Below are 24,001 nucleotides of genomic sequence, written 5' to 3' on the forward strand. Positions count from 1 at the left end.
CATCAAACCGCCAGCAAGAAAGGAAAATATACTAAAAAATTTACAATTAGATCGTGGAAAAGTTATATCAATTAGCTCAAATGATAATAACGTGCAAATGAGCCCCTTCTTTTCTCAAAATCAAATAAAGGTTCAAAGATTCGACTTCTAATTTTCTCCAAACTAAGACATAGCATCATTTGAGAGAACCATTGTGACAAAGTGGGAGCTGATGTATCCTTCCACTTCAACAAAATGGCCCTCCTGGCTGTCAGTGTAACAAAAGCGATAACATGTTGGTCAGACACAGAAATACCATGAATATTTTGAGGAATTATTCCAAAAAGCACAGATAATTTATTAGGTTGTAGATTAATTTTAAGTGCTTTAGAAATTGTTGAAAAAACCGACTTACAGAACTATTCCAATATAGAACAAGACCAAAACATATGTGTCAGTGTAGCTATGTCAGTTTTACATCTATCACAATGGCCATCAACATTAGAAAAGATTTTAGAAAGTCTCTCCTTCGTCAAATGATAACGATGTACAATTTTAAATTGAATCAATGAATGGCTAGCACAAATTGAACACACGTTCTTAAATATTGCATTCACAACACCTAGTATGAGTGAGTGATCTGGGAGTATTGAATGTGGGTAGAACAAAATAGGATTAGTTCAGAATTAACTTTAAAAAATAGTTTTATGGCTGGTGTGGAATTATTGGGTTGAAGATCTGTTTTATAGCAGTGTGATGCCGACTATGGCAGTGATTGATAAGAGAACTTTATTTTCATACTGAATTAAAATCGATAAAGATAAATGAAGAGTCAAATTTCCAAAGGGTTACGATGATCTGAGTTGAACATTCTCAGCAATTAATCACATCCGAATACTTTGACAAACATCTATTTATGCAGGGATATTGGCGACAATTTATCCATGTATGTCAAGGTCTTCCTGAACTATGCTTTCTTTTCAATATTTTGGTCTGTTCACATGCAGCATAATCAGCCACTTTGGATTGTGCAAACTAGAAAAACTGTAGACAAGCTTGAGAGTGAATTTGAAAAGATCTTATGAACGTGGAAAGCCATAAATTCAGTAAATGTTTTAACTGACCAGAATCTGTAAGCGTGTAATGCGTCTAGCGTATAAGTTGTTATTTACTTGGGCTTTCTGAAAGCTTCAATTGAAGTTCAGTATTGATTGTCAATAGCTATTTAAAGAAGTCAAGAAAATGTTTTGCAGTGATTTCATAGCTCTGTATGGGGAAGGGAATTGCCTGTAACTGAGATCTTTTTTTTGATTGGGGACACTCCTGCTGACTGTTTTTGGTATGGAGGGATAAAAGAGCTTTGGGAAAGTAGCTCTTTTACGCAGCTTAAGAGACTCACTGTCTCTCTAACCTGAGAAATAGGAACAGGAAAGCTCTTACAAGTCTGTTCTGCCATTCAGTAAGATCACTGTTGACCTGGTCACACTTGGTGGATTACAAGTACAACTTTTTAAATCACAGATACATGGAAGGGGGAAGTTTTTAATGTTACTGGCCAACCGTGGTCAAATGGGACTAGCTTGGATGGGCTTGGACCAGTTAGGATCAGGGGCCTGTTTCTGTGCTCGATGACTCTGACTCTGTGGTCTTTGTCCTCAAGGTCATTTTCCTGCTTTGATTTTTGTCCAGTCCAAAAATATTTCCTTTCCCACCCGAAATATACCTAATATCTTGCATCACATGTCTCTCAATTAAGGCAGCAGTCCCCAACCACCGGATCGCAAAGCATGTGCTACCGGGCCGTGAGGAAACGATATGAATCAGCTGCACCTTTCCTCATTCCCTGTCACGCACTGTTGAACTTGAACATAGGGTTGCCAACTGTCCCATATTTGCCGGGACATCCCGTATATTGGGCTAAATTGGTTTGTCCCGAATTTCCCCCGCTAAGGTAGAGCGTTCGTACAAAACCTTATGTGCCAAAATGGCGTGAAGCAAAGAAACAATTACCATTAATTTATATGGGAAAAATTTTTGAGCGTTCTGTGACCCAAAAAAATAAACTAACAAATCATACCAAATAACACAAACTGAAAATAAATAACACTAACATATAGTAAAAGCAGGAATGATATGATAAATACACAGCCTATATAAAGTAGAAATAATGTCTGTACAGTGTAGTTGGGAAAATGAAGGCAAAACTGATTGGTGGGGAAAAAAATGGGCACATATGTGCATGCTTACATCACATGCACACTCAAGGCTTCATGGCCATGGTAGTCTTTCCTGGGGTAAAGTGTCCCCGGGATTTGACTGCTACTTTTGTCCCTTAGTTGGGAGTGAGAAAGTTGGCAACCCTAACTGTAAAAGACATGTCGTGGTGAGTTTAACCCTACTTGAATACCCCCCGCCGCCTCTCTCCCCCCCCCCCCCCCCCCCCCCGGGTCGGCCAGTCCGCAAGAATATTGACAACATTAAACTGATCCAAAAAAGATTGGGGACCCCTGGATTAAGGGATTCAAAAAAACATACAGCTCTCTGATAATAACTGTTCCCCATTTAAATGGCTGTCTCGTATCTTAATGCTACTTTCCACACACACTTTGCACTGTGAAATATCCAACTCTCAGCTGCACCATGAGTTTCCCTCTGAAGTTGTTATTTTGGTAAATCGTTTATTCCTTTACTTGGGATCTAGGCATTGGAGGGGAGTTTAGATGGGTTTAAAACCCTTGTCCGTGATTATGGTTGGGAAGATGCAGTTGGTGAAGCTGGGATGTAAGGAACAACAATACGTTTAGAAGATGATTTCATTGTGCATCATGGTAGTGGATTCAGTACCTAGAAACTGAGGTTTTCTGGTTCCAGCTGGTGGCCAAGTACTGTAGGGGTTGCACAGATCTAGTTGTGGAGAATATTAAACTGATTTGTCTCCTCAAGATAATAAAAGGTGGTGAGACAGTTGTGAAAGGGGAGCCAGTGTCTTACCTGCTTCTATATCCACTGTATTTGGCTGTCTTGTTGGAGATGATCTTTAAATAGACCAATAGAGTCCATGATGTTGTGCCAAAAACTCCCAAAGAGATAATGACTGGGAAAAATATTCAAAACAAATTTTTCATTTTCCATTTCTATTTCACATTTTGAGGGAGATTGCATTTCTCATTAGTAAGATCTCAACTGCTGTTTTGAAACTTTTAGAAATCATGACATTGTCAGATGAAGAGTGGATATAATCCCATTTCTACCATTTGACGAAAGTAAAGTACTGAGATGTTTGCATGGGGTAGGGGGACATTGTCCTGGTTAGTGCTCGGTTCGTTGGGCTTGCACTTGGGATTGAAAGTGAATTGGTTACTAATTATGTTCATTATTTTTCAGCTCTTAAGTGGAAATGAGCTCTTGCAGTTAGCAAGATTGAGTTTGGGAATGTTGAGAGATTAGGATTAGTACCAGTGTGCCTTCCCCTCTTCACCGCTCCCTCCTGTCTGCCAGTCTTCCTTCCCTTCCTCCCATCCACCACACCCTAACCCCAACCCCTCCAGCATTCTGTACGCTGACACCTGTGAAATAAAACCTTGAGAAATTGTATAGGAGGTAATCTGAATCAGTTTTTCAAATAAATCTTGGCAATTTTATTATTATTCTACTATTATGTTACTGATATCAATGTGGTTTGCATGTAATGTTGAAAATATGCAATTGCCATTCATGATGCCTGGATTTGTCTCATTAGTGTACTGGGAGTGGATAAAAGTAATAATATCGTTTATTCTTGTATTTACCAGTAAATCTGCCTAATGGTTAGGAGCTGGTTAGCACTAAGCTACTTGTACTACCTTGTTGGTTAGGCACAAAAGCAAATTCTACTTGTCATTTGCTGGTTGTTTCTCATAAAATGCCCTTAAGTTCTTGGCTATTTGCATCTCAGTGCATAGGTAAATATCAAGTATCTGGATTCATGATCTGTAATTTTTATGCTATCTTTAATTATTGTCTTGTTCCACAATTGTTTTTCCTTTCATTTATGGCCTTGTATCTCTGCATTGTATTTGGAGAGTTGCATCTTGGTGGAACACACTGCTCATAATTACTAGCTGCCAATGACTTGGGCTTGGACATTGGGTCATGGGAGTCAGCATTTCTTATTTGCTTTCTCTTTGTTTCAGGTGAACTTTGTGCCTTCTGAGGTGGCATTTTCATTTACAGTGCCCAAGGCAATGGGGAGCAGTGACGGTGATGTCCACATTCTTTTCCAGTGGGGGGAAAAGAGTGAACATGTTTAACATGGAGATTTTAAGACTGTTTAATTCATTTATCCACAGGTTGCAACCATCTTACGGGGAGGGAGGAGATTTCATCTTAGAGATGATCTGTGGGCAGTGCACATTGAAGCCATTTGCGTAGAACTATGGGCTGTGCCTCAGCCAAGCATGTCTCTACTGTTCAAAACGAGGAGGAAGCGCAGAAGGGAAAGAACTACCAAAATGGCGATGTCATTGGGGGTATGTACTGAGGATGACTTGAGGGATATTTAACAGTTACCTTGAATGTGTTAACCATTGACAGCTTAAGGCATAATTAGAACTGTTTACAACAAGAGCAGAATTAAAATAAGAGCTAAAATACCTGTGGGCAATTTAATGCAAAATTGTTGTGCTGGAGATGATGCATTTTGCTGATGTATAATTGCTCTAATCCATATTTGAAATGTTTTCCATGCCCTTAGTGTCACTGTAAAACAGGTTAGAATTGATTTCTATGGTTTGCAAATCTTTAAATGATCTGTTTTAACAACACATGCAAAATATATTTTTAAAAACATGGTTTTATGTGGCTCCTCTGGTAAAAGAGAGCAGCTAATTGTCACCTGTAGCCGTGAGGGCTGCTGTGTAATATTTGAGATGGAGATTTAACCACTTTCTAAGGAGATATTATAGCAAAATAGAATTATTGTATCCTTTTCTGTTGCTGGGAGTTATCCATTGCTCATTTTAATAGTTTATTGGGAGGCTGCATTTGATTTTATTGCTGAAGTTGTGCAATTCTCTCTGAAATCTGATCAATTTGAGACAGTGAGAGTAAACCTGGAGAATGAGTGCTGATAGTGCAGTCTTCATTACTGTGCACTGAATGGGAGTGTCTTTCCCTAAACCTGATGTGCATTTGCTGTCAGTGGCTTGCAAAGTACTCACAATCAAACTGAAAATCAGTGGTTACCTACTCAGCGCATGTAGTGTATTTATATGGAACGTGAAAGAAATGTATATATAATTTTGAGGGTTTGTTGATGGTATTAAGCATCATTTGTTAAAAAAGAATATTATATGTAACACTCTAGCTTCTCTTATGAACCAATGTGATAACTATATTGGGATAAATCTGATTAACCTTCAGCATTTGCATTGTGCTGCTGAAAATATTGTGATCTTAAAATTCATCTTCACATGAGGGGGTGGTTTGGGAATTTGGAAGTTGTTGAATTCATGAAAGCCAATCAGAAGTGATTCTAATAATTGAAAACATAAAATCTTCCTTGCTCTGTATGAGTTCTTAAACATTTTCCAGATTTAATTCTCATTAACTTTTGATCATACTGAAACAGATACCTACTGCTGTTTCATATGCTTTGGAAGTAATATTTGAATCATTCTAAAACTTGATTGCAAAGCAAGAAAATATATTTAGATGTCCTGTGTACATTATCCCTTGTGGAACAGAATAATTTGGATGTGAGCTGGGTAATATAAAATTGTACGAGCTCAGAAAACATTGAGGTTAATTTGATGACAGAGGGTACCTTTTATTTTCTCACATGCAGTTTTCATCTTCACGTAGTGTATTGTAGGTGGTCCGTTTCCTGTTTGTTATTGCTTGGTGCAGTGAAGTTTATATGAAGTACATTTAGGAACCTTGACAAGACTTCCAAGTGTTCAAATTTATGAGTGGCAGCAATGTTGGTAAATCAGGTTCTTGCATTTACCATATTTGGATCATTTGACTTTTCTTGAAAGAGATATTGCGTTGTTTGCACTGTTGTCTAATCTGAAGATGTACAATAAAATGGAAAGTCTATGAGTCCCACATATAAAATCAGGTACTGCAAATTTGGTATCTAAGTTAGGTTTCGGATAAAGTTGTGCTTTGCATTCTTCAGTTTTTCTAAAAGCCCCTTAAGAGACCAACCTTAGTCCAAAAATGCCTAAATTGAACTTCCTGCTTTGAAATTTGAGATTTTTTTTCAAGGTCCCTTTTATTTTGAGGGACTAAATATTTGGATGGACCTGACTTAAGTACTTTTGATCTACCTGAACCACAAAAGTAAAATTGAAATAAACATTGTACACCGTATCTGCTGGAGATCAGCTGTGATGTAAACCAGTTAGACAAAACAAGAATGAAACAAGCTTAGTGAGATATCAAAGAAATGCCTTGGATACTATAGGTGTCCCCCGCTTTTTGAACGTTCGCTTTACGAAACCTCACTGTTACGAAAGACCTACATTAGTTACCTGTTTTTGCTAACAGAAGGTGTTTGCACTGTTACGAAAAAAAGCAACGTGCGAAGAAAGCAGCGTGTGATAAAAGGCAACGTGCGAAAAGAAACAACGCGCGCCCTGAGCAGCCGTTCTCCCCCAGATTCGGAACTGCATTCTAGCCGGCATTGCTTAAACACGTACCTCTGAGCATCTGTGCTTTATGTCGATTTATTTTGAGCATCCGTTTGCAGGATGAGTTCTAAGGTATCGGAAAAGCCTAAAAGAGCTCGTAAGGGTGTTGCACTTAGTGTAAAACTAGACATAATTAAGCGTTTTGATCGTGGTGAATGAAGTAAGGACAAGGTGAGTTTGGCTTGTGGAAGTTGACAAAGATGATGTTGAAGAGGTTTTGGCATCTCATGACCAAGAACTGATAGATGAAGAGCTGATGCAATTGGAAGAGGAAAGGATAACAATTGAAACCGAATGCGGTAGGGAACGGACCGAAAGTGAAGTCGTCCAGGAACTGAACGTGAAGCAACTGCGTGAGATTTTCACTGCAATGATAAAGTACGACTTTAATTTTGAAAAGGTACGTCGGTTTAGGGCATATTTGCAAGATGGTTTACAAAGAACTGTATGATAGAAAAATACGCGAGGCTAAGCAGTCAAGCATACTGTCGTTTTTCAAGCCTTCCACATCAGCCACAGCAGACGATGAACCTCGACCTTCGCCATCGAGGCAGGCAGACATAGAAGAAGATGACCTGCCTGCCCTAATCGACGATGAGATGACACTCGCCGTGTCCCACCACCCCAGTGGTCCCAACCTCCGGGCCATGGACAGATACCGATTCGCGGAGAATGCAGCGGTAGCCGGGAGGCACCCAGCACGTCTTTAAGAAAAAAAGCCTAAATAAACAAGCTAATTAATTGGGTGCTGCCCAGCACGTAAATATCAGCTCAGATTGGAGGCAATTGCCGATTGCGTTGCCTCTGATCTGGGTTGACATTTACGTGCCAGGCGGCACCTAATTAATTAGCTTGTTTGTTTCGGCTTTTTTCTTAAAGATGTGCTGGGTGCATCCCGGCTACCGCTGTACCCCTGCATGCTTCGCGGATCAGTATCGGTTCGCTGCCTGGAGATCCGGATTCCCATAAGTGATACTACACTGTATATACATCATTTCTACTTTATATAGGCTGTATGTATAGGCTGTGTATGTTTATGTGTTATTTGGTGTGATTTGGCAGCTTCATAGCTTAAAGGTTACTGGAGAGAGTGTTTTTGCCGAGAGCGCTTGCGTGAGATTTTCGCTATGGAGAACAGTCAGACAATGATTGTAGAAAAGTATTTCTACTTTGTATTGGCTGTGTATTTATCATATTCCTGCTTTTACTATATGTTACTGTTATTTTAGGTTTTGTGTGTTATTTGGCATGATTTGGTAGGTTATTTTTGGGTCTGCGAACGCTCATAAATTTTTCCCATATTAAAAAATGGTAATTGCTTCTTCACTTTACGACATTCCGGCTTACGAACCGTTTCATAGGAACGCTTTACCTTCGGATGGCGGGGGAAACCTGTATTACCGAGGCTGCTTACAGTGATGAAATAATCTTTTTTGCTAGAATGCAATATCTTTCTTTATTAATCTACTTCTAACTAAAATACGAAGGCATAAGATATGATAGCCTTGGCCATAGCAACATCAGACATTGCTTCGACAATTTTGACAGGAGAAATCTCCATTTAACATTGACAAATGTGGAGACTTTAACCTGTAATGTCAGTCAAGGAACTACAAAGCAAAATATTCTGAACAATTGAAAGCTTATTGTTTAGAATGAATGCACAAAAGCTCACAAAGCAGCCACTGAAGCATTAGATTATATGTTGCAAGATCTTGGACATAATAAATTAATGACAAGTGTTTTTGGTGGTGGGGGTGGAGATGTGTCTCAATCAAAGAAGGTGTAGGTCACTCCTACCCTCCACTAGTCTGCAGGTCACCTTTGGGCAACGTGTAGCAACTGCTTAGCCCCCTGATCAGGGTCACATGAAGCCATAGGAACAGGTGATGGACAGGTATGAGCAGCTGGTGCATATCACCTCCTGGTTATGCAACCACTGACAGCAGGCAGACAATCTCTGAAGAGTATCGGTTATGGCTGGGTAGGGAAACTGAAAAAGTTCTGGCTGTATGCACAAAAAGGTGAGGACGCTCATGGGTACTAATTCTGGTGGGTGTTTGAAGGATCGATACTCATGAATGTGGATGGCCCACCAATTATGAAATCAGAAGTTAAAGCAGCAATGGGGAAAATGAAAAAGGATATGTCATTACGGCTAGATGGCATTGCGGTGGAAATTATTCAAGTGCTGGAAGACTTCAGGAGTGAAAAGTTGACGGGTATGCTGAATGAAGTTTATGATAATGGGGAAATAACCTGAGGAAATGGGCAAGTCAGTAGTTATTGCACGGCCAGAAAGAACCCCAGAAGAACTTAATGCAAGTCACACCGAATAATTACTTTGAGTCATGTTGTGAAAGTCCTGCTACGAACCATCATAATGAGAGCAGGAAAAGGCATGAAGCAAGTGATCGCGCAAGAGCAGTGTGGTTTCATTAAAAATAATGGAATGCGAAATGCAATCTTCATCCTTCAAATGATTTGTGAGTGTGCCATAGAGGTGCAGAAAGATCATACCTATGTTTCATCGATTACATCCAAGCTTTGGATAAGGTAATACATAAAGAGCTGATTGGAATCCTTCAGCACTTGGACATTGTTGGGAAAGATATTAGAATTATCAGAAAATTTTTATTGGGAACAAAGAGCAGGAATAAGAATTGAAAATGTGACTACTGATTTTGTACAGATTAAGAGGGGAGTCAGACGGGGTTGTGTCCTCTTGCCTGACCTATTCAACCTTTATGGTGAGATGATTCTAAGAGAAATTAGCAGAATGCCATGAATAATCACTGGTGGATACAATTTGAACAATCTAAGTTACACAGACAACACAGTGCTGACAGCTACTTCTAAGAAATACTAGATAAAGTCTTCAGAGAAAGTGCAAAGAGAGGGTTGAACATCAACTGCAAGAAGACCGAATTGTCACAAAGAAGAAATACAGAAATCGGAACTGAAAGTGGACAACAAAACAATTAAACCAACGTGGAATTTCAAATACTTAGGGAGCATGACAACACCTGATGATAGAGCTGATGTTGAAATTAGGAGGAGGATTGGGATTGCTAAATGCATGTCCAAACAATTGAGCGAGATGCTAAAGAATAATGTAATTTCTGGGTATGAAACTCAGTGGTGTAGCGCTACGTTCATTCCACGCTAACATATGGATTTGAATGTTGGACAATATCAAAGCAATATGAGGGAAGACTTGAAGTTGCAGTAAAGTGGTTTTGAGAAGAATGGTGAAAATATTGTGGCAGGACAGAGTTAACAAATAAGAAAGTGTTGCAAAAAACTGGAATAAGAAGAGAGCTGATATCAATCAGCATAACGGCAGTTGGAATTTTTGGGAGATGTACTGAGGAAAGAGTAGTTTGAACAATTTGCAGTTACAGGAAAATCTAATGAAAGAAAAAGTCATTATTACATCAAGGGCTGGACAGGCAAAAGTTTTGAAGAGCTTATGAGAACTCAGATTAAATACAGATGGAAGACCATGATGGTTTTTTAATGCTTGCTGGAGATCTTACAAAACACAATTGTAAAGCAGGAAAACTGCTCAGACATTAATGTGCTAATGATATAATCCATTTAGAAAAATGGATGGAAGATTGTCGTGAAGAGCTGAATAGTTAGTGCCTCAGCAACTAGGTTTCAAGCATGTTTAAGGGGACTGTTACTTGCTGAAATTCTTCCTGCTTCAGGGTCTACTGAATTTGAATTGACTTTATTTCTTACATCCTTACATACGTGAGGAGTGAAGTCTTTACATTATGTCTCCATCTGAATGTGCAATGTGCAAATTTTAGTAATTTTTAATAATAGTATGTATAGTAAAATATACAACAGAACAGTCAATATAGCTTAGAAATACATTGTGTTAGCCTGAATTAATCAGTCTGATGGCCTGGTGGAAGAAGCTGTCCTGGAACCTATTGGTCCTGGCTTTAATGCTGCAGTACCGTTTCCCGGATGGTAGCAGCTGGAACAGTTTGTGGTTGGGGTGACTGGGGTCCCCAATGATCTTTCGTGCAGTTTTTATGCACCTGTCACTGTAAATCTCTTGATTGGTGGGAAGTTCACATCCACAGATGCGCTGGTCTATCTGCACTACTCACTGCAGAGTCCTGCGATTGAGAGAAGTAGAGTTCCCATACCAGGCAGTGATACAACCAGTCAGGATGCTCTCAAATGCACCCCTGTAGAAAGTCCTTAGGATTTGGGGATTCATGCCAAACTTCTTCAACCATCTGAGGTGAAAGAGGTGATGTGCTTTTTTCACCACATAGCTGATATGTACAGATCAAGTGAGATCCTCGGTGATGTGCATACTAAGGAACTTAAAGCTGTTCCCCCTCGCAACCCCACATCTCTTGATGTTTCCATTCCTCCTGTAGTCCACAACCAGCTCCTTTGTTTTTGTGACATTGAGGGAGAAGTTGTTTTCTTGACGCCACTGTGTCAGGGTGATGACTTCTTCTCTGTAGGCTGCCTCGTTATTATTTGAGATAAGGCCAATCACTGTAGTATCATCTGCAAATTTAAAGCAGATTGGAGCTGTGGGTGGTGACACAGTCATGGGAGTACAAAGAGTAAAGGAGGAGGCTTGAGACACAGCCTTGGGGGTCTCCTGTGTTGAGGGGAAGAGGTGAGGGAGCCCACTCTTGCCACATACCGGTGATCTGACAGGAAGTCCAGGATCCAGCTGCACAAGGCAGGGTGAAGGCCAAGGTCTCTGAGCTTCTTGTCAAGCCTGGAGAGAATTATGGTGTTGGATGTTGAACTGTAGTCCAAGAACAGCATTCTCACAGAAGCATGCTTCTTCTCCAGGTGTATAAGGACGGTGTGTAGAGTTGTGGCTATTGCGCCATCGGTTGTGTCAGTAGGTGAGTTGTAGGGGGTCCAGTGTGGATGATAGCAAGCTGCAGTTGTAGTCCTTGACCAGCCTCTCAAATCATTTGCTTATTATTGAGGTGAATGTGACAGGACACCAGTCGTTCAGGCATGTTGCCGTGGTCTTTTTAGGTACAGAGACAGTGGTGGATGTTTGAAGCAGGAGGACACTCTACATTGAGAGAGGAAGAGATTAGAAATGTCTGCAAACACACCAGTTGTGCTGCACACACTCTGAGTACCCGCTCTGGGTTGTCGTCCGGTCCCACAGCATTGTGGCTGTTCACTCATTGGAAACACCTGCGTACTGCAGCCTCTGAGATGACCAAGGTGCAGGTAGCATTGGCAGCATCGAATCGAGCATAAAAAGATTTAACTCATCTGGGAGAGAGGCAGCGATGTTGCCAGCACTACTGTGTTTAGCTTTGAAGTCTGTGATGATGTGCAGAACTTGGCATAAGCTGCGTGTGTTGCTGGTGGAGAGTTGTGTCTGAATCTTGTCTCTGTATTCCGTCATTTCACTGCCTAGATGACTTTGCGTAGAACATAGCTGCTTTTCTTGAGTTCCTGTTGGTTACCGGCGGCGAAAGCTCTGTCTCACATGGTAAGTGCAACGTGCACGAGACTATTAATCCAGAGTTTTCTGGTTTGGATAGACCCTGACTGATTTTTGGGGGACAATGTCCTTGATGCACTTCCGGATGAAGCTCATGGCCCTTTCCATGAATTCAGTCATCCCCATCACAAAAGATATTCCAGTTAATGTCATAAAGCATGAAGTAGATATTCTTGTAATGAGTTGTATCGTGTGTCTGATATAATTGAACCAAGGTCTTTGCAAATGAATGTTCAAGCTTTATGACTGAGTGATAAAAATTTCATGACTCTTTATTTGCTTGTTCTTCCCCATATCATAGCAGTAATGTTTACATTATCAAATTTAAAGAGTGATATGGATAAAAATTTATTTAGGAAAAACATTTGTTTACAGTGACAGAGCAGCATGACATTAAGCTAGTTAGTAAATAATGGTGCAAACATGAGGAAATCTGCAGATGCCGGAAACCCAAGCAACACACGCAAATTGTTGGTGAACGCAGGCCAGGCAGCACGTATTGAAAGAGGTATGGTCGACGTTGCGGGCCGAGGCCCTTCGTCAGGACTAACTGAAAGAAGAGATAGTAAGAGATTTGAAAGGGGAGGGGAAGATCCGAAATGATAGGAGAAGACAGGAGGGGGAGGGATGGAGCTAAGAGCTGGAAAGTTGATTGGCAAAAGGGATACGAGACTGGGGAAGGGAGAGGATCATGGGACAGGAGGCCCAGGGGGAAAGAAAGGGGGAGGGGAGCCCAGAGGAAGATGGAAAGCAGGCAAGGAGTTACAGTGAGAGGGACAGAGGGAGAGGGGGGAAAAATAGTAAATAAATAAATAAGGGATGGGGTATGAAGGGGAGGAGGGGCATTAACGGAAGTTAGAGAAGTCAATGTTCATGCCATCAGGTTGGAGGCTACCCAGATGGAATATAAGGTGTTGTTCCTCCAACCTGAGTGTGGCTTCATCTTGACAGTAGAGGAGGCCGTGGATAGACGTATCAGAATGGGAATGGGACGTGGAATTAAAATGTGTGGCCACTGGGAGATCCTGCTTTCTCTGGCGGACAGAGCATAGGTGTTCACCGAAACGATCTCCCAGTCTGTGTTGGGTCTCGCCAATGTATAGAAGACTGCACCGGGAGCACCGGACCCAGTATATCACCCCAGCCAACTCACAGGAGAAGTGTCGCCTTACCTGGAAGGACTGTCTGGGGCCCTGAATGGTGGTGAGGGAGGAAGTGTAAGGGCAGGTGTAGCCCTTGTTCCGTTTACAAGGATAAGTGCCAGGAGGGAGATCAGTGGGAAGGGATAGGGGGGATGAATGGACAAGGGAGGCGCGTAGGGAGTGATCCCTGCGGAAAGCAGAAAGAAGGGGGAAGGGAAAGATGTGCTTGGTGGTGGGATCCCTTTGGAGGTGGCGGAAGTTACGGAGTATTATATTTTGGACCCGGAGGCTGGTGGGGTGGTGGGTGAGGACAAGGGGAACCCTATCCCTAGTGGGGTGGCAGGAAGATGGGGTGAGAGCCCTATGCTGTGTCAGCCAGAGAAAGCAGGATCTCCCAGTGGCCACACAATTTAACTTGTATATATTGGCGAGACCCAATGCAGGCTGGGAGACCATTTCGCTGAACACCTACGCTCTGTCCGCCAGAGAAAGCAGGATCTCCCAGTGGCCACACATTTTAATTCCACGTCCCATTCCCATTCTGATATGTCTATCCACGGCCTCCTCTACTGTCAAGATGAAGCCACACTCAGGTTGGAGGAACAATACCTTGTATTCCGTCTGGGTAGCCTCCAACCTGATAGCATGAAAATTGACTTCTCTAACTTATATTAATGCCCCTCCTCCCCCTCGTACCCCATCAGTTATTTATTTATTTACTATTCTTTATTTTTTCCCTTTTTTCCTCTCTCTCTCTTCTCTCCCTCTATCCCTCTCACTATAACTCCTTGCCTGCTCTCCATCTTCCTCTGGGCTCCCTTACCCCCTTTTTTTCCCCCTCCTTGGGCCTCCTGTCCCATGATCCTCTCCCTTTTCCAACCTTGTATCCCTTTTGCCAATCAACTTTCCAGCTCTTAGCTCCATCTCTCCCCCTCCTGTCTTCTCCTATCATTTCAGATCTCCCCCTCCCCCTCCCACTTTCAAATCTCTTGCTATCTCTTCTCTCAGTTAGTCCTGACGAAGGGTCTCGGCCAGAAACGTCGACTGTACCTCTTCCTATAGATGCTGCCTGGCCTACTGCGTTCACCAGCATTTTGTGTGTGTTGCTAGTAAATAATGGTATTTTGAACATGAGGATTTGTTAACTGAGAATATTTGCTTATTCACAATCTTAAGTATTTGTGGGTTTGTTTCTTTAGCACAATGTTCTCAGGCAGACCAAGAAGGCTTCCTGCAGAACCTCCTGACTTGAGTGGTAAAATTTCATCCAAGTAATGCTTTGATGGAAAAGGGAATAAAATGTTTGCAGCTCTCATGTTGAGTCACTTGAATGATTGGAATTGCTTTTCAGATGGAACGCACTACTAATTGGCCAAGTTATTGTATTCCTACTGCTGCAAACAATAAGCAGTCTATTAAAGTGACTTGTTACTCAGTGAGCACCTTGTACTCTTTATGTTGGGAGTCCTGGATAGTTCATGGGGTTTGCACGGCAAGCCGTCTCAACTTGTTACAAGCGCATGCAAGGGTCAGTTTTTAAATAAAAAGCTGCAAAGTTAAGTGTTGTCTGTATTTTAAGGAAAAATAAATGAGATTAGTTATGATTTATTTGGTTTAGGAGTTGAACTAACAGACCAATGGATGTCCATGTCTGCTTCTGATAGTCGTCAAGCACCTACTCAAATCCAAACCCTCATCTCTCAAATTAGTCATAGGCTGGACAAGAGTTAGCAATTATAAGGTGAAATATTAATTAATAGTTAATGGCACAGATTAACATTTTTCATTTAAAATCTCAATTTTCAAAGTACTGGTAATATCCTAAAATTTGGCATTATCATAGTGAAACAATAGTGATTCATTGAGTATTGCAAAAATCAGAGCTGCAGTTGTTTCCTGTGTTCTGTTCCCTGACAAAGAACTACAGAATGGGAGCTCTCTTGTAGATTAAAATTAATGCTTTCATGCGTACCATCTGTCACACCTCAGATGCTAGCTGTGGAAATGATTATTACAGTTTTTTTGAAACATTGATTATGCTTTGTTTTTGAAAGGCAAAATTTGATCTGATATGCAGACATTGGGAAACCTACCAGCTCCACTGACAGCAGACGCTGAATTAATCAACTCACTCAAAACAGGCAAGATCTTCAGCCATTATGAAATAGCACAATTAACATTTAGAAAATAAGCTTTATACTAAATGAATTCTCAAGGATTCTGCACTTGGTACAATAACTTAATTAGTATAACATTTATGAATTCCTGAGAGTTGAATGAATATTCTTCCCATTTCTAACACGCAGAATGGTCGGATACAGATAAACTGCAAGCCAGAACTTTGGCCAATTTGATCATCAAAAGGCAAGTTAGACTACGGCATGACATTTTAAGGATATTTTGCAAGCGAGCTGATCAGAGGCGGTCAAGATGTAAATGATCTTAAATGTATTAGAGTCCATGGTAAATCAGCTTGCCCAATGGGGAAACAAGCATGATGAGATCATCTGCCCTCTGACGACCGAGAAATTTTTTTTTACACTGACTGTAAAGTGGACAGATTAAAATTAAGTGATCTTTCTTTCTCAATATTCATACTAAGGTCAGACTGTTCACCTGTCAATTAGTTTGTTTGTGTTTAGTTGCAGAAGCAGAAACCAATTACAAGGAGCCATACTAGATGAAGATGGATAAATAAGTAGTGATAGGGGCCACAATAGTTAGAGGGACAGACAGGAGATTCTGTAACTGCAAAAGAAAAGCCAGGGTGGTCTATTGCCTCCTGGGTGCTAAGATCAGAGATGTCTTGGAGTAGCAGTGGAACATCGTTAAATGTTTCAATGGGTGAAATGCCAGTGTTCATAGTGCACGTTGGTACCCATGGTATTAGTAGAAGAAGGGGTAAATGACATTGAGTATACTAATCTCTGTTTTAATCCCTGTGACACATGCTAGAGAGGGTAGGAATTGAAAGATGGCCTTGATCGGTGGTTCCCAACCTTTTATGCCATGGACCTCTACCATTAACCGAGGGGTACATGAACCCCAGCTTGGGAACCCCTGGCATAGATGAATGTGGAGTAGAGTTTCAAGTTTTGGGATCATTGGGATCCCTTTGGGGGTAGGGGTCATGTGTACTTGAGAGGTGTACTTGAACTAGATGGGTATCAATATCCTGGCTGGGAGATTTACTAGTATACTCAGGACTGTTTAACCTAGAATATCAGGGGTGTTGGATCTGAGCAGTTGAGTGGTTGATGAGAAATTGGGAGATAATGCTGCAGCCATTGAGAATAAATGTATTCATCAGGAGCAATATGGAGAGGAAACACAATTGGTATAAACTGCATTAATTTCAGGGCAAGAGCTTGACAGGTAAGGTGGATGAACTCGGGACATTGATTGGCTCTGGGGACTGGGGCATCATAGCCATTACAGAAATGTGGCTGAGGGAAGGGCAGGACTGGCAACTCTGTTCCAAGTTACAGATGCTACAGGCTTTACAGAGATGCGGGTAAGAGTTGCCGTGATGAAAATGAACTTAACAATGGTCCTTGGAGATGATGTTCTTAGGGGATCATTCAGTAAGGCCATATGGGTAGAAATATAAAGGGGTGGTCACTCAGGGATTATTATAGGACCCCAATAGTCAGCGGGGATTGGAGGAGCAGATATGTAGAGAAAGTGCAGCTAGTTGTAAACATAATTGTTCAAAGATCACATTTATTATCAAAGTAGGTGTACCATATACAACTTTGAGATTCATCTTGCAGGCAGCCACAAAACAAAGAATCAGAACCCCACAACAAAAACTGACAAACCTCCAAATGTCAATAAAGGGCAAGTCATACAATTAGTAAAAAAAAGTAAACAAATAATGCAGAAACATGAGCTGTAGAGTCCAAGAATGTGAGTCCGCTGCTATAGAGTCAGTTCAGTGCTGAGGCGAGTGAAGCCGGTCCATGAGCCTCATGGCTGCAGGGCAACAACTGTTCCTGAACCTGACGCCGTGGAACACAATACTTCTGTATCTCCTCCCTGATGGTAGTAGCAAACACTAAGGGAGATGGGTTAAACACGGGCAGGCATTGCTGATCACCAATTTGTTTTCCACTTCCAGGTCTCGACACAGTGCCCACCCTCCCCTACCCCCAAAACCCTCGCAATGGCTGTATCTGCATTCTCGAGAGTCAAGTTCACTGAATTCTTAAGGCAATCGTAAGATCACTAGTTCATTTAGATGGTTCAATGATATAGTTCTTAAAGGGAAATTACAGGCTGTGGATTGCAGTGATTGTAGTTCAGATGTATATTGATTAAAATATCTCGTCGTTTTGTGAGCTGCCTGCAAAACGTTGCCGTATACCACCAGCACCACCTTATTAGTGCAACACACATCAAAGTTGCTGGTGAACGCAGCAGGCCAAGCAGCATCTGTAGGAAGAGGTGCAGTCGACGTTTCAGGCCGAGACCCTTCGTCAGGACTAACTGAAGGAAGAGTGAGTAAGGGATTTGAAAGTTGGAGGGGGAGGGGGAGATCCAAAATGATAGGAGAAGACAGGAGGGGGAGGGATGGAGCCAAGAGCTGGACAGGTGATAGGCAAAAGGGGATATGAGAGGATCATGGGACAGGAGGTCCAGGGAGAAAGACAAGGGGGGGGGGGACCCAGAGGATGGGCAAGAGGTATATTCAGAGGGACAGAGGCAGAAAAAGGAGAGTGAGAGAAAGAATGGCAGGCATAGCTGGGACCCATATGGGTGCCCATAGCTACACCTTTAGTTTGGAGGAAGTGGGAGGAGCCAAAGGAGAAATTATTAAGAGTAAGGACTAATTCCGCTAGACGGAGCAGAGTGGTGGTAGAGGGGAACTGATTAACTCTGAATCCAAAAAGAAGCGTAGAGCTTTGAGACCTTCCTGATGGGGGATGGAAGTGTATAAGGACTGGACATCCATGGTGAAAATAAAGCGGTGGGGGCCAGGGAACTTAAAATCATCGAAAAGTTTAAGAGCATGAGAAGTGTCACGAACATAGGTCGGAAGGGATTGAACAAGGGGTGATAAAACAGTGTCGAGGTATGCAGAAATGAGTTCGGTGGGGCAGGAGCAAGCTGAGAAAAACTAAAGGTGTAGCTATGGGCACCCGTATGGGTCCTAGCTATGCCTGCCTTTTTGTTGGCTTTGTGGAACAATCTATGTTCCGTGCCTATTCTGGTATCTGTTCCCCACTTTTCCTTCGCTACATCGACGACTGCATTGGCGCTGCTTCCTGCACGCATGCAGAACTCGTTGACTTTATTAACTTTGCCTCCAACTTTCACCCTGCCCTCAAGTTTACCTGGTCCATTTCCGACACCTCCCTCCCCTTTCTAGATCTTTCTGTCTTTGTCTCTGGAGACAGCTTATCCATTGATGTCTACTATAAGCCTACTGACTCTCACAGCTATCTGGACTATTCCTCTTCTCACCCTGTCTCTTGGAAAAACGCCATCCCCTTCTCGCAATTCCTCCGTCTCCGCCGCATCTGCTCTCAGGATGAGGCTTTTCATTCTAGGACGAGGGAGATGTCTTCCTTTCTTAAAGAAAGGGGCTTCCCTTCCTCCACTATCAACTCTGCTCTTATAACACATCTCCCCCATTTCACGTACATCTGCTCTCACTCCATCCTCCCGCCACCCCACTAGGAATAGGGTTCCCCTGGTCCTCACCTACCACCCACCAGCCTCCGGGTCCAACATATTATTCTCCGTAACTTCCGCCACCTCCAACGGGATCCCACCACTAAGCACATCTTTCCCTCCCCCCCTCTCTCTGCATTCCGCAGGGATCGCTCCCTACACAACTCACTTGTCCATTCGTCCCCCCCCCATCCCTCCCCACTGATCTCCCTCCTGGCACTTATCCGTGTAAGCGGAACAAGTGCTACACATGCCCTTACACTTCCTCCCTTACCACCATTCAGGGCCCCAAACAGTCCTTCCAGGTGAGGCAACACTTCACCTGTGAGTCGACTGGGGTGATATACTGCGTCCGGTGCTCCCGATGTGGGATTTATATATTGGCGAGACCCGACGCAGACTGGGAGACTGCTTTGCTGAACATCTACGCTCTGTCCGCCAGAGAAAGCAGGATCTCCCAGTGGCCATACATTTTAATTCCACATCCCATTCCCATTCTGACATGTCTATCCACGGCCTTCTCTACTGTAAAGATGAAGCCACACTCAGGTTGGAGGAACAACACCTTATATTCCGTCTGGGTAGCCTCCAACCTGATGGCATGAACATCGACTTACTCTAACTTCCGCTAAGGCCCCACCTCCCCCTCGTACCCCATCTGTTACTCATTTTTATGCACACATTCTTTCTCTCACTCTCCTTTTTCTCCCTCTGTCCCTCTGAATATACCTCTTGCCCATCCTCTGGGTCCCCCCCCCCCCGTCTTTCTTCTTGGACCTCCTGTCCCATAATCCTCTCGTATCCCCTTTTGCCTATCACCTGTCCAGCTCTTGGCTCCATCCCTCCCCCTCCTGTCTTCTCCTATCATTTTGGATCTCCCCCTCCCCCTCCAACTTTCAAATCCCTTACTCACTCTTCCTTCAGTTAGTCCTGACGAAGGGTCTCGGCCTGAAACGTCGACTGCACCTCTTCCAACAGATGCTGCTTGGCCTGCTGCGTTCACCAGCAACTTTGATGTGTGTTGCTTGAATTTCCAGCATCTGTAGAATTCCTGTTGTCCACCTTATTAGTGGAAGATTTTAACTTCCTTAATGTTAATTGAGTTAACCTTCATGTGAAAGGCTTGGGCTGAGTGGACTTTGTGAAATGTATCCAACAAAGATTCATTTATCAATAGCAAGAAGGGCCAACAGAAGAGGTACAACACTGCACTTCCTCTTGGCAAATGGTGATAGTGTCTGTTGGTGAATACTTTGTGTGCATTGATCATAATCTCTTAGTTTCAAATTAGCTATGGAGAAAAATATGGTTGGTTCACAGGTTCAGTTTCTGAACAGTGGCAGAGCTAATTTTGGAGCCATTAGGTGGGATCTTGCAGAGAAAGGAGTGTCTGTCAAGGTGGGAGGCCTTTAAAAGTCTGATCTCCCGAGATCGGCCTGTATCTTCCTGTTTGGGTGAAGGTCAAGGCTGGCAGGTTTCGGGAAACCTGGTGGATGATAATGAGGCTCTGGTTAAGAAAAAGAGGGAGGCACATGCTGCACATAAGCAGTTGGGAACTAGTGAATCTCTTAATGGCTACAAGAACTGTAGGAGTGCATTTACGAGACGTTCAAGTAGGAAGAGCATATGAGAAGGATTTGGCAGGCAAAATGAAGCAAAATTCCAAAAGATTCTGCAAGTATATTAGAAGGGTTACCAGTGAGAGAATCAATCCCCTTAATGACCATCTTGGCAATGTCTGAGGAACCAAAGGAAGTTTATTTATATTATTTATTTAGTATTACAGTGCAGAATACATCCTCTGGCTTTTCAAGCTGCACACCCAAGCAGCCCTGAAATAATCCCAGCCTAATCACAGGACAGTTTACAATGACCAATTAATCTATCTGGTGTGTCTTTGGACTCTGTGAGGAAACCAGAGTGTGCAGGGAAAACCCACACATTCCACAAAGAGGACATACTCCTTACAATATTCCCTCTAATTTGTAATGACCAGAGTGCTCAAAAATCTTGTGCTGTGCAATTTTTTGCCCAATGACACTGAATTTTTAAGTGGAAGTAAACCTGAAGGTATTATGAGGATAATAAACTACCAAGTCCAGTTTGTTTATTGTTTAAAAGAAATTAAAAAACTGTCAATAAAGACTTTGTTCTCCTCTGGGTTTGATCATTTTCGCTGTTATCTGCACTTTCACGAGACATACGGCAGGCCTATAGCAGACAATGAAGGATTTTCTCTCCAGAGCTTTTGCACACCGTCCATACCCGATTTGCTTGCGAAATGACACTTTAAAAAGTCAAGTTTCCAAATATCACTCCACATCTTCCTGCTTGCAAATTCTCCCACAACTTTTACATCACAACAATACTCACAGATAACACCAGTTTCTGTGTTGTACATAAATATTTCCTGCAGCTGCACATTCCTGACCTCATGAGCTTTTGATGTAGCAATAGCTACTGTTTCATTAAGCCATTCTGCTTTCAATAAACTAGCAGTTCTCTTGCTCTTCATCCCCTTTGCTGCTTTGTAATTCGACAGTGCATCAATAATTTCTTCAAGAAAAATTGTATAAATAAGTCAGGTGTAAAATCTGCAGCGAAATCATTGCAAATTCCACGTTGTCAACACAGTCTGCATTGGAAATTGGAAAAGGAAATGTGATTGTGTACAATCATGAAATATACTTAACATGCCAACGAGGTAGAGGGTGACAACCTTTTGTGCACAGTTTAAATTCTTTTGTGCACTAGTAGCAAAAGATGTGTGTGCACACATACACCCCTTGGAGGGAACCTTGCTTAGAGATGACAACGGAATTGAATGCTGAACTCCGATATACCGAGCTGTAATAGTGTCGTGTAAGCTGCTATGCTACCGAGGTACACAAATGGATAAAATCTTCAGTTTCCTCAGTTTTTATGGTTTTGGGGGTGGTAGAAAACAATGGAAGTTAAGGAAATAGTGTAAAAGAGTGGTGTTGTCTTGGAACACATGAAGTCAGAGAGACAATCCGATTCTAATATAAATGAGCAGGGAGTAGATATTGGAGGCCTTGCAGTGCATTAAGGTGTTTAATTCTGCAGTCCCCGATATGCAGTCTCAGGATAATTAGATTACATTAGATTATGAGGACATGCAGTCCTCGTTTATTGTCATTTAGTAATGCATGCATTAAGAAATGATACAATGTTCCTCCAGTATGATATCAGAGAAACACAAGACAGACCAAGACTAAAAAACTGACAAAAACCACATAATTATAACATATAGTTACAACAGTGCAAAGCAATACCGTAATTTGATAAAGAACAGACCATGGGCACGGTAAAAATATGTCTCAAAGTCTCGAATGTCCCATCATCACACGCAGACGGTAGAAGGAAGAAAGCTCTCCCTGCCATGAACCTCCAGCGCTGCAAACTTGCCGATGCAGCACCCTGGAAGCACCCGGCCACAGCCGACTCTTGAGTCCGTCCGAAAACTTCAAGCCTCCTACCAGCCCTCCGACACCGAGCACCACCTCTGCCGAGCGCTTCGACCCTGGCCCCGGCCCCAGCTGCCAAGCACCAGGCAAAGTCAACGATTCAGGGCCTTTCCCTCAGGAGATTCTCGATCGCATAGTGGCAGCGAAGAGGGCATTTCAGAAGTTTCTCCAGATGTTCCTCCGTGCTTCTCACGTCCGTCTCCGTCAAATCAGGATTGTGCACGGCATCCTACTTGACAAATACAGATATCATTCACCAGAGAAGTCGCGCTGCCATCTTCTCCTCCCCCCTCAATGGCTGTATTTGGGATATTGTGTCTGGTTTTGGTCACCCTATATAGTGAAGATGTTATTAAGCTAGAGTGAGTGCAGAAAAGTTTTACCAGGATGTATCCTATACTTGGGGTCTTTCTTACAAAGAGGGGTTTGTGTAGACTTGGACTTTATTCCCTGGAATGTAGGAGGTTGAGAGGCCACCTGACAGATGTATATGAGATTGTGAGGGACAAGATGAAAGCCCGGTCTTTCTTCCGGGGTGGGTGGTGTTGAATATAGATGGGCATAAGTTTAAGATCAGAGGGGAGAGATTTAAAAGGGATATCAGAGGCAGCAGCTTCACACAAAGGGTGGTGTGCAATTTGGAATGAGCTGCCAGAATTCAGGCATGCTAGGAGCCACATTCACATCCCCATCTACATCAACGGAGCTGTAGTGGAGCATGTATCAAGCTTCAAATTCCTTGGTGTCCATATTTCTGAGGATCTCACCTGGTCCCTGAACTCCTCCATTCTGATCAAAAAGGTGCAACGGCGCCTTTATTTCCTGCAGAGCATCAAGAAAGCTCACCTCTGTCCCAGGATACTGATGGACTTTTACCGCTGTACCATTGAGAGCATACTCACCAACTGCACCTCAGTGTGGTATGGCAATTGTCCCATATCGGACCGCAAAGCACTCCAGCATGTGGTGAAAACTGCCCAGTGGAATATCGGCACCCAATTGCCCATCATTGAGAACATCTACCATAAACGCTGCCTGGGCAGAGCGAAAAGCATTATCAAGGATGCATCTCACCCTAACCATGGGCTTTTTACTCTCCTCCCATCTGATAGGCGCTACAGGAGCCTCCGCTCCTGCACCAGCAGGAACAGGAAGAGCTTCTTCCCTGAGGTTGTGACCCCGCTGAACCTCACATCACAGCGCTAAGTGGTATTGCACCCATATTGAACTGTCCCAGTACTTTTATATTTTTGTGCTGTAGCACTTACTTTTTATTCGCAGTTATTTTGTAAATAACACTATTCTTTGCATTTCTGGTTACACCCTATCCTTGTTATTTGCGTCTTCAGACTATGTGGATTCACAGTTATGTGAGGAACCTATTTCTACCAACGTCTCGTTACATGCGTCCAAAACTCACAGTTATGCAAGGAGCACTGCCTTCCCGCCAATACAAGTCACGTGCGCACGCCTCACAGTCTCACTGTTGGGACGAGAAGCACCGCTTTCCCGCCAATACAGATC

General features: G+C 42.6%; 1 protein-coding gene across 3 annotated transcripts in view; it reads left to right on the forward strand.

Moving 5' to 3' along the window:
• Positions 1–24,001, forward strand: part of LOC140206115 (uncharacterized protein C1orf21-like) — a 206,643-nt gene that overhangs the window by 67,822 nt on the left and 114,820 nt on the right. For all 3 annotated transcript variants that reach the window (XM_072274293.1, XM_072274292.1, XM_072274294.1), the window contains one exon: positions 4,308–4,487. In XM_072274293.1, coding sequence (XP_072130394.1) covers positions 4,394–4,487 — 94 coding nt within the window. In that variant the 5' untranslated portion in view covers positions 4,308–4,393. The remainder of the gene's footprint in view (positions 1–4,307; positions 4,488–24,001) is intronic.

This window comes from Mobula birostris, chromosome 12 (genome assembly GCF_030028105.1).
Source record: "Mobula birostris isolate sMobBir1 chromosome 12, sMobBir1.hap1, whole genome shotgun sequence".
Lineage (NCBI taxonomy): Eukaryota > Metazoa > Chordata > Chondrichthyes > Myliobatiformes > Myliobatidae > Mobula > Mobula birostris.